Here is a 16193-nt window from a genome sequence, read left to right as displayed (position 1 = left end):
AAGCACAATCTCCCCCACACAAAACCATGCTATCACTAATAAGTCAATTCGCTTCTAAAAGCAAATAGATATTGTAGTTAGGATATTTTCCAATAATCTCTCCACCACTCACAGCCCTGTAATTTCCAGGATTACCTCTGCTACTTTTAAACAGTGGTCCAACATTGGATAATCTCCAGTCCTCTCTGACCTTACCTGTGGCCAGAGACGATACAAAGATGAATGTCAATGCACAAGCATTTTTTTTTCTTAACTCCCTACATAAGATTTTGGAAAAACTTAGCAGGTCAGGAATACCCATGGAGAAAAATAGAGTCAATTTTCAGATTAAATGTTAACTCTGTTTCTTTCTTGACAGGCCCTATCTTATCGGTTGTGTTTTGCCAACAGTTTTGCCCTTATCCAAGAGTTTCAGCATCCATTTTATTTTGCTTTAGTATGAAGTGTGCAGAATGAGCTTCACATTGTTGATTTGGCATTCATTAAATCAAGATTTCACTGAGGCATTTAATTCAGGCGCACATTTCAGAATTCATTAGTTAGATCTGTATATGGTTTTATTGTTTTGAATGTGAGTTTTTGGTTTTGTGTGAAACTAGGTGAATGACAGAAGGAGATGGGATAATTACTGGGGATATCCAGAAATAATGCACAGTAATCAAGGTTTGTTGGGAAGAGTTGGGAATGTGAAATTCAAAACACAAACAGATCAGCAATGATGTTATTTAACAGTGCAGATGGCTCAACAGTCGAATGATGCCTTTCTGTTCCTATTTCATATGTTTGTAAGTTAGTACCTGACAAGTTGAGGACAGGTGAATCTTTAGATCTTTGAAGTTCAAACTGTTATAATGCAGCAGCCAGTTGTGACAAGACAAGACCACACAAACAGCAAATTAATCAATGCCTAGTGTAATTGCTTTTAGATATGGTTTTCAAGAATATGACAAACATAGAGTCATAGAGTCATAGAGCACAGCAACAGACCCTTTGATCCAACTTGACCATGCTGACTAGGTATCCCAAACTTAAGCCGTCCCATTTGCCAATATTTGGCCCATGTCGCTCTCAGCTCTTCCCATTCACGAACCCATCCAGATGCCTTTTAAATTTTTTAATTGTACTCACCTTTACTATTTTCTCTGACAACTCATTTCATACATGCACCGCCCTCTGTGGGAAAAAATTGCTTCTTGGGTCTCTTTTACATCTTTCCCATCTCACCTTAATCTTATGCCCTCTCGTTTTGGATTCCCCTCCCCTTGGATAATGACCTTGGCATTTCAACTTATCTATGAATGTCATGATCTTACAAACCTCTATCAGGTCACCCCTCAGCTTGCAATGCTCCAGGAAAAAGAATCCCAGCCTGTCCAGCCTCTTCTTATTACTTAAATTCTCCAGTCCTAGCAACATCCTTGTAAATTTTCTCTGTACTCTTTCTAGTTTAGCAACATCCTTCCTAGCAATGAGACTAGAATTGAATGCAGTATTCCAAGGCAGCCTCACTAATGTCTTGTAAAGCTGCAAGATGATATTCTGATTCCTATACTCAGTTCTCTGGCCAATGAAGTCAAATATGCCAAACACATTCTTAATCCCCATGTCTACATGTGATGTCCCTTTCAAGGAGCTATGAACCTGCACCCATGGTCCCTGTGTTCAACAACATTCCTCAGGCTCTACCATTAATTCTCTTGTCATCTTCAACTGGTGCTGTGACATTTCCATGCTACCCGAACAGACAGACTGTCAGAAAGATTACACCCATGACAATGCAATATCCCCTCAGTATTGTGTGGAATTGTCATCTTAGTGTGCCTATAACTAAATTCTCGGTAAGGCCTCAATCTCTGGATTCTCAAGATGATAAATTTCACCAGGTTGTTAGAAATATATGAAAGCATGTAAATTAGACAGAAACTGTAGCATGATCTTCAAATTTGAAATGATTTTTATTGCATCATGCTTAAAGAGTTACTCAATGACTTTCAGTACAGTTGTACAAAAAGTACAAAAAGTAAAGGATGTGCTGAATTAATAGATGAAAGTAAAGCTTCAGTTGTATTGCAGATTAATTGCAACTATTGTCGGATTACAATGGTATCAATGGGATGAGCCCATTGGAATACACAGTAGTACAAAGAAGTATAGTGTGAAAAACTCTGTACTTTACAGTGGAGTACAGTGGTCTACAGTGTGTAGCAATGTGGTACAAAGGGATACAATGTGCTACAGTGTTTATAATGTTGTATAGTGCAGCATAGTAGTGTGCAGTGGGATGGAGTCACTGCGGTATAGTGCGGTTAAGAGCAGTGTGGCAGGGTATAGGTAAGTGAGATAGAGTGGAGAGGGCTCAGTGCATACAATGGAGTACAATGTGTTAGCATAAAGCATAGCTCTTCCAGAAGAAATTCTTGCAGTTTTTCCGCATTCTTGTTCCCTGTTGACGATGTTGGAATTTCATTGGAATCTCGTTATCTGGTGGAATCTCAACTTTAGAATCATCCACTTCCACAACATCCTTGTCTGCATCCGCTACCACATGTAAAAGCTGGATCATTGTGTCCTTCAGAAGGTCCTACAAGGAAACGAGTAAAGTTTGTCAGAAATTGAAATGTGAAAATTCGTCTTTACTGAATTACTGGCATTACTGGCAAGGTCAGCATTTGTTACATGTCCCTAATTGCCCAAAAGCTTTTTTTTCACTGGAGCGTGGAAGATTGAGGAGTGAGGGATATAGATAAGGTGAATGGCAGATGCTTTTTCCTTAGGGTGGGGGATTTCAAGACTAGGGAACACATTTTAAAGGTGAAAGGAGAAAAATTTTCTCTGTGTGTGGAATGAACTTCGAGAGGAAGTGCTGAATGCGGATACAGTTACAATGTTTAAAAGACATTTCGATAAGTACATGAATAAGAAATCTTTGGAGGGATATAGTCCAAATGCACTAATTTAGCTTGGGAACATGGACTGGCCAGGCTGAAGGGCCTGTTTCCGTGCTGTATGACTCTCTGAGTTGATTGGCTTGCTAGGCCATTTCAGACAACTGTTAAGACTTAACTATTAAAGAGGGTATAAATACACATGACAGGTTTTAGTTTCAAAGTCATCATTACAGGGACTTTCTTCAAATATTTAATTTGTTCATTGAATTTAAATGCTTTCTACTGCCACGTTGAGATTTTAACCATGTCCCCAGATCATTAGATTGGACCTCTAGTTCATAAGTTCAGTGACATTACCAAAGTACTAGTACATCTCCTTATGTTGGCATGCCTTCACTATACCTGAATGAATATCCTGGTACTCTCTCCCAAACAGTGCTGTTGGTGTATCTACCACCCAAGGATTGCAGTGGTTCAAGAGGTAGCTCACCCCCACCATCTCAGCAGCAATTTTTAAAGTTTTTCCTTCATGGGACATGGGTGATACTGGCTCGGTAAGCATTTATAGCCCATTCCTAATTCCCCTAGAGAAGGATCACAACTTTTGCCTTTACCATGGAACCTAACATCCTATGAGCAATAGTTTTAAAAGTGCCAATAATTTTTAAACAATGCAATCTTTTAGTGCAGTGAGTTATGATTATCTAGAGTAGGCTATGCAGAAGGGTATGGAAGGAGATTAAACTAGAACATTTTAAGTGATTTGGATGAATATTTGAAAAGGACACATTTGCAGGTCTATGCCAGAAAAGCAGGGGTGTCAGGTTAATTGGCCAATTCTTTCAGAGAGCTCGTGCAAGCATTATGTGCTAAATTTCCACAGAAATAGAGGATTGACTCAAAAACATCACAACTACTGCTGGTCAATAATCATTTCGACACTGATGACTGTAATTCATGCACACTGAACCTAGTCCTGTGTCTAAGGGCTGGGATTATTACAAAGCTTCTCTAAATAGTCGCGGTGAGCTGCACGGTGAGATCCCACAGTGACTCTTCATTTGATCCCATGTCAGAGGGTGGAGCAGATGCAGGGAATTAACTAAAGCTTAGAGCATCCTGATCTCTCATTAAACTGTCATGGCTCATCTTCTTTATTAGCAGATGTTACAATACACTTTTATACATCCAACAGATGATAAATTGAGAGATTGAAAAATCTACTATAACACACCCAAGATTCTTTGTAACTAAATTGATCATATCTTAATGAATATAGGAATCTAGGAACAGAAGGAGGGCATACAGCTCATTCAATATGATCAAAACTGACTGAACACTTCAATTCCTTTTACTCATCCCATCTCTATAACTCTGCACACCATTCCTGATCAGAAATCTATTAATCTCTACCTTAAACATACTCAAAGCCATTTGTGGTAGAGAATTCAAAATGCTCACAACACTCTAAGTAAAAAAAATCTTCTCAGCTCAGGCCTAGATTGCATCCCGCTTATTTTTAAACTGTGTCGGTTGGTTCTGGACTCCCCAACTAGGGGAAACATCATACCTTGTCTAGTCCTTCAAGTTTTTTTGTAGGTGTCAATGAGATCATCTTTCATTCTTTGAAACTCATGAATACAGTCCCCGTTTGCCTAACCTGTTATCCCAGGAACAAGTCAGCTGAACATTTGCTGCATTCCCTCTATGGCAGTGGTGACCAAAGGTTTTAAATGCAAAATCATTTTATGAATTTAAGTGCAAGCCTGGATCTATCCTCAGAAAGTACAGAATAAACAGTTTATTTTTAGTGCCACAAAAATCTAAAACTAAGTTATAGAAGTTTTTATTTTATCCTCTATTCAGTGTGTCTCAGTGTGATACCTGTGACTGCACATTATCTGCCAATGCCTAGAAGACCATTGTACATAGCCCATCAAATAGGTATGTGATGTGGGTGCAATACTTAGAGGACTTAATTATCTTCAGTTGGGATTAATGCTATCTCACAGAGGTCATAGAATTGTTATGAAAATGTGGGTGTACTGTGCCTTTGAGGGAATTAAAAGCAACAGAACTACCTGACAGAACCAAGTGTTCTGAAAAATAAATCATGTAACATTTGGTCAAACAATTCGATTAGCTGGTTGCCTGGAAACAACAAAACAGATTTGAATTAGCCCTATCAGTTTAAAGTATACCCCGAAAAATGCCAAACTCCAATCCAGTTTGAATTTAATATATTGATAATCTTAAAAGCCAATGACACAATCCGATGCTTTGTGTATATAAGACCAGGAAAATTGAACAGTTGAGATGAGAACTACCAAGCCACCAGCATGTAAAAACACTGCCCGAAAAATAGCTCTCTTAAAGGTACCTTTAACGATCAGTAACCTGTGAAGCAGAATCTCCAAGAAGAAGGAAAGAAGACTGAAATACAGAGAAGAACCGATAGCTGCCCGGTTTTGAGATGAGAGGCTTTGTTTTGTAAATCATAATCGGGACATTTGTTGGGCTAGTATCATAGAAGGGAAGGTAAAAGATAGGTTAGCAGAAGGAGTTGTACATAGTTGTTAGTTAATTATTCTCTTTTATACTTTAAGAAAGAAAGTTATTAATTTTTATTTTAGCTAGTTCTTGGCTTATAGAATTTTCATAGGTTACTGCACAGGATAAATCTTTTTTGTGTTGCTGGTTTTAAATTAAGCAGGACAGTTTACCCCGTGTCATAACAGAATCCATACAATGTGGAAGCAGGCCATTCTGGCCACTGAGTCCACACTACCAGTCTGAAGAGCATCCCACCAAGATCCTATGTCCCTGCATGTTTTTCATATGGCTAGTCCACCTAGCCTGCGTATTATTGGACTATGGGATGAAACCAGAGCACCAGGAGGAAACCCATGCAGACACAATGAGAATGTGCAAACCACAGTTAATCACCCGAGGGTGGAATCAAACATGGGTTCCTGTCTCTGTGAGATAGCAATTCTAACCACTGACCCACCATGCCGGAGTCAAAATAAACTTTCACTTTAAAAGCACTAGATGATTGGACTGATTATTTTCACTGCTTATGAGTCCCCAAAAATAGTTTTTCCTTAATCTTACTTTCAGCTCATTATCATTTTGTATTGTAATTCTATCCGTTTTAACTCCACTGCATTATAAATCAACACCTGATGGAACAGCTAGCCAACACACCAATCTCAACTTGAAGGAATGGATTTGAGAAATACATGACAATTTGTTCCATCATATTTCATTCCAGACTCACGATGTTTTGCAGCATTTTATTTTTAATTGGGAGGACCACAGACCTAGTTTCAGTTTAAATGCATTCACAGCACTGATCACATGTTGCTAAGTCGCTGTCCTTTCCCTGCAGTTCACAATTCAGCTTGCTCAGTTTTGACCTTTTGTCTGTAAGGAACCTGAAGTGAGCAATATCTGTCAGCTCACTGCACATTTCATTCCTTAAGTTAAGAAAAGTGGCAATTTCAAGCATCAGATCAAAAAAAAATTGTTGCAGGAATTAACTACCTCACTTCAACATGAAGGAATAGTTCACAATAGAGAACATCAAATTAACTGAGTAACAACTAAGGCCACACAATATAAGAACACAATTCTTATTTGTTCTTATTTCACGCCACTCAGCCCATCAAGTCTGCTCTGACATTCAACGATATCATGGCTGATCTGATAATCCTCAACTGCCCTTTCCTGCCTTTTTATTATAGGACTTGATTCCTTTAAAGATTAAAATCCCTATCTCTCAGCCTTGAAAATATCTAATAACCCAGCCTCAACTCCTATATGTGGTAAAGAATTCCACAGGCTTGTAATCTTCTGAGATAAGAATTTCCTCCTCATGTCTGTCCTGAATGTAAACCCCTTATTCTGAGGTTATGTCCTCAGGTCAGAGATTCTCCCATATGGGGAAAGAGCCTTTCTGCATCCATCCTGGCAAGTCCCCAAAGAATCATGCATGTTTAAGCGAGGTCACCTCTCATTCTTCTATATTCTAATGAGTATAGACCCAATCTACTCAACCTTTCCTCACAAGGACTTAAAACAAGCTGTGTTGAATGGTTCTTGCTTGAATTGAGTTTACAATCTTAACAACAACTGTCATTGTTGGAGAAAAGTTCATAACGTTACTCGCTACTGCTTGCTGGTGGGTTATCCAGTAACAATTGAGGAAAGAAGGGAAATTGGGATCAATTATGCAAACTGAAAGAAAGTTCATATTTGTACCAAGCACAGTTGATGCACCATCAGTTGTGACAGAAATTATTTTCTTAACTGGAATTTTTTTCTCAAGCATGAACTTGAGAATTTAATGTGGATATCATCATCTCTTGGGGAAGAAGGGTGAAAAGATGCTCTTTATTTGTTGTGCCATTAATCATCTTGCACACAAAAAGAATTAGCTGGGCTGTGTCAATCATATCAGTGGTTTCATTGAACTGCAGTGAGAAGCATTCACAGTCCTTCAGGTCCTGTTGAGGTTGCTGAAAAATGTCTTTGGTCAAAGACTCTTCTTGCTATTGCAGAAACACCAAGTAACACGCACTGCGTTGCAAGTATTATTAATTCATTTTCATCAAATCTTTGAATAAAGAGGCAATAGACGCAGTCATTGCTTCTTCAAGTACTTCACCATCTGTGAAATATGTTTGTTTCTTTTTAGAGGCTCCAGGTTCATCACTCATCATTATTACTTCACCTTGTAGTTGTGTAGTCACTCTGTCACTGATCACACTGCAGGTTGAGCTCAGAATCCACATTTTTGGAATATCCAAAAGGTTGCTAGCACTTTACAAAGTTGGAGCCATGCAAGGAGATTATAGGATTGCAATTTGTTTTGGGTAGCCCCGAGCAGCTTACATTGGATAATGGATGTGGGGCACAACAGCATTTTCCATAATATTTCTTCACCCTGCACAAACCTATTAGATAAGCAGGTGAAGGAAAAATGTTGCAGTTCTATAGAGAATAGAGAAACGTGACTAGCTGAGCTGTTCTTGCTGAAGTCTACGTGGACACAATAGGTTCAATAACCTTTCATGTTTCTAGCACTGTAAAACACTGGTTTCATACATCAGTCCTACAGTATTTCTTATTCTTTTGTTTTCATTATCATAAGAAAACATATCTTGTAAAGGTAGTCTACCTGGGCTGAACTAAGAAAAAATGCAATAAGTTGGCAAAGCCTACTAAGAGCAAACATTCTTGTCCAGCCAGATAGCTTCTAGAAGCAGCAGTCATGCAGCAAGGGAAGGTGGTTGATGAGATAGACTGCCAGAGTCAATGCAATGAACTAGTCAATTGTGATCTACATGTTGGAGATCATGGTTCTATGCAATAATGTATTTACTGGCAAAAGGTGAGCAAAATTGCAAATAATACTCCTGGTGCAGCTTTATCAAGCTCTTGAATAATTGAAACAAGATTTCACTACTCCTGTACTCAAATCCTCTTGCAATAGAGGCTAACATTCCATTAGCCTCCCAATTACTTGCCACGCCTGCATGTTAGCCTTCGGTAACTTATTGACAAGCACATCTATGCCTGTCTGTGCATCAGTACATTCCACATCTGTGCATCCTGTCAGGGTTCAAACCTCACATTTTTTCCACATTATATTCTATCTGCATGCACTTACCCAATCACTAAGCCAGTCCAAAACCTCCTGAAGCTGTTTTACAGCTTCCTCAAAGCACACATTCTTTTAGATGTCATGTGATGTACAGTAAACCTACCTGGTGCAAATGGCCTTCCACGTTACCACAATGATTCTATGCCTCTCTGATACATTGTAAACAGGTGAAATATGAGTCATAAACCTCAGAGATCAGTTGCTGAAAAGGTTGTTCACAGAGAACAGAGAGCAGATTTTTAAATTAATGCTTTCAGTGGTGTTGAATGTAAAAGATGGGCTATAATTTGCACACACATTGCAGGGCATACACTGTGCAGAGTGCGCATGTTGCAGGGTGCACACATAGCAGAATAAAAAATGTAAAAATGAAAGGTGCACAGAACCAACTTAATACAGCACAACACTTGCTTTGGGTAAAGGAGGAAAATATTCATGAACTCATTTATTGGGTTACTTCAGTGCAGTGAATAGAGTATTCTAAATTGTTAGAAGTACAAGTGAATCACTGTTTCAACTCAAAAAAGTGCTTTGATTCAGAGTATGACCAAAAAAATCAAATATTTGCTTTAATTGGTCCAGCAGTTGAGTGACTAAGAACAGCTTTGACATTTATTTCTTCAATTTATTTACCAAATACTTCAGTAAGTGGACAGAGCTGAATAAATGGCACTTGACATCTGCGCAGAGTGAATGCTGACATTTCACTTTCCCAATGATCACTAGCTGCTCCAGATAGCACATATACAAGGTGATAACTCAATGGTCTCCGCTTCTTACTTTGTTATACTGTAATTATTTCTTTTCAAATGGATGGAGCTCTACAGTGCCAGTCCTCCAGGAGTTGGGAATCGGGTATTGCTCTTCATCATAAATATGAATGCGTTTGTCAAGGTATACAAGGGTCACTGGGTAAGAAACACTGACTGTGCTTTCTGTCTATGGATGCTGCCAGTCCTGATGAATTTTTCCAGCAATTTCTCTTTTTCTTTCAGATTTCCAGTATCCGAGTTCTTTATTTAATTTAAGGGTATTCAAGGCAGCATTTCAAAAGTGTATAGGTGACATAACATTCCAAAATGTAGCGAACACTAAGGAGAAGTTTGAACACATTGAGGAAATGCCCAGACGGATGACAGATAAGTGCACTTTAACAAGAAGAGGTGTGAAATAATTTGGCAGGACAGACAAGGAGGATAATATAAAACAAATTATACAATTTCAGCTGCACAAACTCCAGTGGATGTAGGTACATAAAAGTTGGGAGAAGGCAAGGCAATTTGAGATGGCTAAGAAGAAAACATAAAGTTTCCCTTTGCCTTATCAAAAGGGAAACAAGAGTATAAAACACTTTAAACTTTATAAAATATTAGTTAGGCCTCAGCTGGAGTATTGCGTTATTCTTAGGAATGATGGTAAGTTTTTGGAGACAGGTTTACTTAAACACATCAAGGGACCAAGGACATCGTTGTGTGGAGGTACAAGAGAAATTGACATAATTTTTAAACACATTTAACAGGAGATCTATTTGTCCTTCCAGGGGATCATGCGTTTTTGGAATTCTCTTCCTGAAAAGATGTTGGAAACAATGTGCTTGAATATTTTTAAAAGCAGTGATGGATAGATACATCATAGAATCCCTACAGTGCACAAGCAGGCCATTCAGCCCATCAAATTCACACTGACCCTCCAAAGACCATCTCACCCAGACCCACCCTCTACCCTACAACTCTTCACTTCCCATGGTCAATACACCTGGCCTGCTCATCGCTGGACAATATAGGCAATCTGACATGGCCTATCCACCTAATCTGTACATCTTTGGACTGTGGAAGGAAACCAATGCAGACACAGGGACAATGTGCACACTCCACACAGATAGCTGCCCAAGGAATTCATGGCACCAAGTCCACCAAGGCCCATGGTGACTTTTTTTATACAATCTTTCATTCTTCAGTTCACTAATGATGCAACTGATCTGCACAGCACCAGTGTAATGGAAGCATGTGGCAGGAGAGCTCAAAGTGATTTCTGCTATCACGGCTGCTAGGACTTTGCAACATTCATGTAGCCGGCATCATATTGAAACCCCAGCTGCACACCATTAAAGATGTTGCAGGTAAAACCTGTCCCCGTCACTTCAGTCATTCACTATTACTCTGAAGGAAATGACCCATATAGGTAGGTTCAGTCATTGCTCCAGCAACAGGGACTGGGAGGTGTTGGTGGAAAGGGTGGTGGGGAGAAGAGCAGAGCAATATCCGATTGAGTGGCAAAGGAGGCCAAACCACTAATTACACCCAACCTGGATTGTGATAGCAGCCCAGCTCAGTTCTGTGTCCAGAGTTTCATGATCCTCTATGATCCACAAAGGTAAGTGCCATACCTTCCTGCTGTTAACTCCCACTCTCAGGGACATCACTCACCCTAACTCTGCCCCTGTGCACACATCTCACCTACAGTTCTCACTACTTTGAAACATCCTGACTACTCAGTGGTTCTCACCTGCTTCATTTTCTGAAACTGCCAACACTCCATGCCCTCTGCCCTTCCAACTCATTCACTGGAGACACCTGTCCTGTACCTGCATTGCTGCTAACTGTTCTTCCATCTACTTCCATTGGGCTCAATTCCCTCCCTTTGTCACAACATCAAGAATCTGACTTATTCCATTTTTAATTTATTTTCCCAACTTTCTCACCAATGTTCTGAAGTGGAGAGGAACATATATTGCTTTAAATTTGGTTTGTGTTTCAATACTGTCTAGATTAAGAAAGAAAGGTTTAGTTTAATTTTCATCTAGTTCTGGACGTGGTTAGAGTTGTCTAAAAATACATTTACATGCATTTATATGAGGTCTTTAAATAGTTTAATGTTTTTAAAAAAAGGTTGAAGACAGGAAACTAAATGTGCACTGTTGTCTAGCAACAAGGTATCCTATGACATATGGAAACAGACACAGAAACCAGTTATTTTAGATAGACAGAACCATTCTGAAGGTCAGTGAGTGTGTAAGTTTCTTTCCAAAGAGGTGGGTCATTTGGAGAGAAAAGACTTTTAATATTAGTAGTGCAGTTTATCAATTTCCAAAACAGTCAAGCAGGCATGATGTGGCTTGGAAGATAGAAAGAGAAAAGCTCCAGAAACAAAATTTAAGGTGTCAGAGAGAAATACAACCAACAAGGCTTTTGAATATCTGAGTTTAAGCATCATACACTACAAAGTAAGTGAGCTGTGTTAGCAATTTGTTTAAGGATCTCATGAAGGAACATTAACTGAAGAAGATGGTATCAAATAAACATAGATGATTGCTGAAAACAATAACAAGTTCAGCCATGCCTCATCAGCAAGAAACTTTAAAGTGGACCCTTAAAGGTGACCCTTCACAAGCTATTCCACATCATTACATTGTTGATAGTGCATCAGCAATGGCATTACCTTTTTCAGCAAAATGAACATGTTTCATGCGATGAAGTGCATTAGCAAACACCACCACAACAGCTTAAAATGTTTGATTTTTAATCTTCCCTTGAAGGACCAAATGATTGTCATAGAATCCCTACAATGTGAAAACAGGCCATTTGGCCCATCAAGTCCACACCAACCCTCCAAAGCACATCCCACCCAGCCCCTTACGCCATCCCCAAAACTCCAAATTTCCTATGGCTAATCCACCTAGCCTGCACATTTCTGGACACTACAAGTAATTTAGCACAGCCAATCCACCAAACCTGCACATCTTTGGACTGTGGAAGAAATCGAGAGTACCTGGAAGAAATCCACAGAATCATAGGGAGAATGTGCAAGCTCCACACAGACGGATGGATTCGAACCTGGGTCCCTGGCATTGTGAAGTAGCAGTGCTAACCGCTGAGATATTTGCCATAGACATTTGTTTAATGCTCATGATTGACATAAGCCTTCAAAGTTTAAGAAAAAGTGTATCAATGCTGCTCCTGCTGCTCCTTTAGCAAGGTTACGCGGTCTTTGGCGTTTTTTGTTCAGAGAGGTTGTACAAGGCACAGGCTCCAAAAACTCTTGGAATGAAGGGTTTCAGGATCGGTTTGATAATACCTATCAGATACTGCCTCAGACAGAAGGCTTTCAAGTTAAAAAAAACGTGTTCAATGAAAGGGGAGTGGCCAGTTCTCCCAGCTTAGCTTTTCTTTGGTTTGGTTTGGTTTTAAGCAGTAGTGTGAAAAAAGCTGCTGGACCCATAGAAGCAAGTCCCAGCTGGTACTCTCTATCTCTCACCTCTCTCCTGTAAGTGCCTGTATTTGATATTACCTTTTGTGCCAAGGGGTGTTTATGGGATTGTTGCAATTACTTGGAATAGCATCATTAAATTGGGATAATCTGTTGGGTTTTGGATAGGTCAAATCATTGTGTTCTCTTTTGTTTATGATTCATTTAGTAGTCTTGTAAATAAATTCTGTTTTGGTTAAAACTAAATGGTTTGGCCAGCTGCATCACTCCAGGAATATCCACGTTACATCTGCTTAAAACATCTTGCAAAGTTAGGGCCTGGGCTATTATCTTGAAATATTTTGAGGGGGGTCTGACCTGGTCCATAACAAGAGTAAAAATCTCAGAGTTTCTTTGTCGACTAAAAATATTTCTTTTGATGCTGATTCAATTTATTAGAAAAGCACTTTTCTGGCTTCTCTGTTATTGATTCATCTTCTTGCAATATGTCTGCACCTATCTCCAAGTCACTAAAATTGATATAATTGCAGTAGTAATCAGTGACCAACAAAAGGTCATTTGTTTGAATTGCTTCCAGGTCTCAGAAGCTGCTGGTACTCCTTTGACCATATTACCATTTCCTGTTTTTTGCAATACATCTAACAATGGGCCAGCTATCATGCTAAAATTGGACAAATGATTTTGATGGAAAACCCACATTCCCCAAAATCTCATGAGTTCCCATTTTAGTTGTAGGAATAGGGAATTCAATCAAAACTATCAAATTCTATCACTGTCATTGGTAACACTATATTGCATCCTGTGTAAGTTGTCCATGCTTTCATTAACCTACTCTTGGCAAGATGTATTGTTAAATTGGCTAACATAATTGTGCAAATAAGGTTGTCAATACTATTGTGTTCTTCCAAAGTCTTTTTGTAAGTTAAGGCATCATAATCCAAGTACAAACTTTTGCATGAATTCGGACTTGATTTATGGGTTTTGGAACATTGCTAGAGCATTTTCAAACCTAAAAGGTTAGATTAACATCGATATATATATCCATTTGGTGAAACAAAAGCTGATATCTCTTTTGTTTTCAGTTATTCTTGCCAATACTCTTTCAATAGAACAGACTTAGACAAGAATGGGGCACACCCAACTTTAAGTATGAGAGCACAGTCCTAATAACCCTGTCCAAGTACAGTATTTCAGTATTGGCAAATCCAGCAGTACGAGGCTCATTTTGTGAATTATGTACATCTGCTTCTACCTCATTCTCACTCTCTTATTCATCCTTCATTACCCCACATCTGACATGCTTGCACTTTCTTATCATTAACTCTATACTGATATTATTTTAATATGTTATTAAATGGCTTAACTGATTCTTTTTCTGTGAGTTGGAGAATCTACCAAGTAATTTACTTTTCTCATCCTCATAGTTACCTTGTATGGACCACTGAATATTATGTACAGGTAACAACGCTAACACTTCATCTTGTGTTTGAATTCTTCTGTTCTTAACATGCCTATATGCCTATTCTCTCATCTTTGTCAGTGACATTTTTAAATGTTCCTGTGCTACTGTGCATGCTGCTGTGAGTCTTTCCATAAACATGGATACATCGTCTAACATACAGCATTTATCTTTCTGTCCTAAAAAAAACCCTTTATTGATTTCAATAGACCTCTTGTATTATGGCTATATGTTAATTCACATGGGCAAATCTTAATCATTCACGTGATGAATTTCAGACAGCAAACAAAAGAAAAATCCAGACCTTTATCCCAGTCTTGAGGATATTCATGACATGAATTATTCATTATCTTGAAGGTCTTTGTTATTCCTCTGGCTTTGCAGATGATATGCTATTGACTTCAAATGTTTTATAACCAACTGATGCATAATATCCTGAATACTTGGAAGTCTGAAGTTGGAAGCTTATTCCGACTATATTTCTACTGGTCGTCCAAAGTGAATGAAAGGATTGAGTTATGTTTTCCATTTTAGCTGTGTAAGGAAAAGCCAGGGAACTACAGATCAGTGAACCTTACATCAGTGGTGTGTAACCTATTGGCTAGGGTTTTGAGGGACAGGATTTACACACATTTGGAAATTCAAAAGCTGGTTAGGGACAGTCAACATGGCTTTGTTGAGTTTTTGAAGAAGTGACAACAAAGATTGATGAAAACTGAGTGTTAAACGTTGTCTGTATGGATTCAGTAAAGCTTTGACAAGGTTTCACATGGTAAACTTGTTAGTAACATTTGATGACGTGGGATCTGGGGAAGCTATCCAATTATATTCAAAAATGACTTGAAGGTAAGAGGCAGAGGGTGGTGGGTTGGGGGTTGCTTTTTGGACTGGGGGCCTGTGACTCATAGTGTACCCCAAGGATCAGTGCTGAGTCCATTGTTTTTTGTCATGTATACACCTGAGATGGATACAAACGGAAATATTTTGCAGAACTATCAGGAAAAGTTTAAGAATAGCACGACAGTTGGAATATTTCTTACCTGATCCATGGATGTCTCGAGGATTTCTCGATACCTGTCGGCTGTGGAAGCGGCGCCCCCATTCAGCACTGCCAAGGCGATGGAGAGCAGGGCGAGGGTGCAGTGAACTCGGTTGCACCACATCACTGCACAGAGCGAAGAAGCGCAGGTTGAAATGCCCGGTGTTTCAGCACTGGTGATGTGGACAGCTCCAGTCCATCTGGCTTTTTAAAACCGGGCTCTTACCGCGATCGTACGTCAGGAGGTGATGTCCCAGAAATTTTCCATTTATCTATAAATCATTTCTCTGTCTCATTAGCATCAATTACTTACAGTCATGGAAAATATTAACCTAATAACAGCAACTTCCGAACTTGCTTCTGTGGCACGGTTTTCCATAAAACCTCGAATATTTGAAGGCAATTTGATATCTGGGACAAGTGTACCAAACAAATAACACTCTGGCCCAAATCGTGTTATGATAACAGTTGAGATATAACTGCATCGCTCTGGTTAGATACATGTTGTACCTAGTAAGTACTAGTGTAGTTTCTGATGCACTGCATATGTCTTACTATCTTACCAAAGGAAAGTTACAGTGGGCAAACCCGGAAACTTTGATATTGCTCTGTATATTGCTGAAAAAGAAACATGATGTCAAAGATTTTTAACATGTGCATTTAGATTTCTATGGTTCCATGTGCTACAAGGGTAGCCTTATTGGCAAGCTCATAAACAGGGTCTGAGCGCTTTGTTCACCGTGTAATCTTAATGCCAAAATTGGGCAAACAGAGCCATTCCGCGGGATAACAGCTCCACTAATCAGAATATCGCTAACTACATATCATGCAAACACATACCTATTATTCCATCAGTGGAGACCATTTATTTTGGAGTTCTTTGAAGGGGTAGCACATGATGTTGATAAAGGACAACCTTTAGACATACTGTAC

General features: G+C 39.1%; 1 protein-coding gene across 1 annotated transcript; it reads right to left on the bottom strand.

The window, feature by feature from the left end:
- Window positions 1-2383: 2383 nt before the first annotated feature.
- On the bottom strand, window positions 2384-15384 carry LOC122548173 (somatostatin-1A-like). The gene is made up of 2 exons (XM_043686723.1): window positions 15262-15384; window positions 2384-2581 (listed from the first exon to the last, which is right to left on the bottom strand). The coding sequence occupies exons 1-2, from the start codon at window positions 15382-15384 to the stop codon at window positions 2384-2386; spliced, it is 321 nt and encodes a 106-aa protein (XP_043542658.1).
- Between the last annotated feature and the right edge of the window lie 809 nt (window positions 15385-16193).

This window comes from Chiloscyllium plagiosum, unplaced genomic scaffold, assembly GCF_004010195.1.
Source record: "Chiloscyllium plagiosum isolate BGI_BamShark_2017 unplaced genomic scaffold, ASM401019v2 scaf_7208, whole genome shotgun sequence".
NCBI lineage: Eukaryota > Metazoa > Chordata > Chondrichthyes > Orectolobiformes > Hemiscylliidae > Chiloscyllium > Chiloscyllium plagiosum.
Note: the sequence above shows the minus strand (reverse complement) of the source record. Positions and strands in the feature narration are given on the sequence as shown.

What these genes read in the sequence shown, in the direction of transcription:
- LOC122548173 (XM_043686723.1), bottom strand. Translation starts at nt 15,384, where the DNA reads ATGTGGTGCAACCGAGTTCACTGCACCCTCGCCCTGCTCTCCATCGCC. An exon ending in TCGAGACATCCATGGATCAG is followed by an intron (nt 2,582 to 15,261) that starts GTAAGAAATATT and finishes GTTTCCTTGTAG; the next exon opens with GACCTTCTGAAGGACACAAT.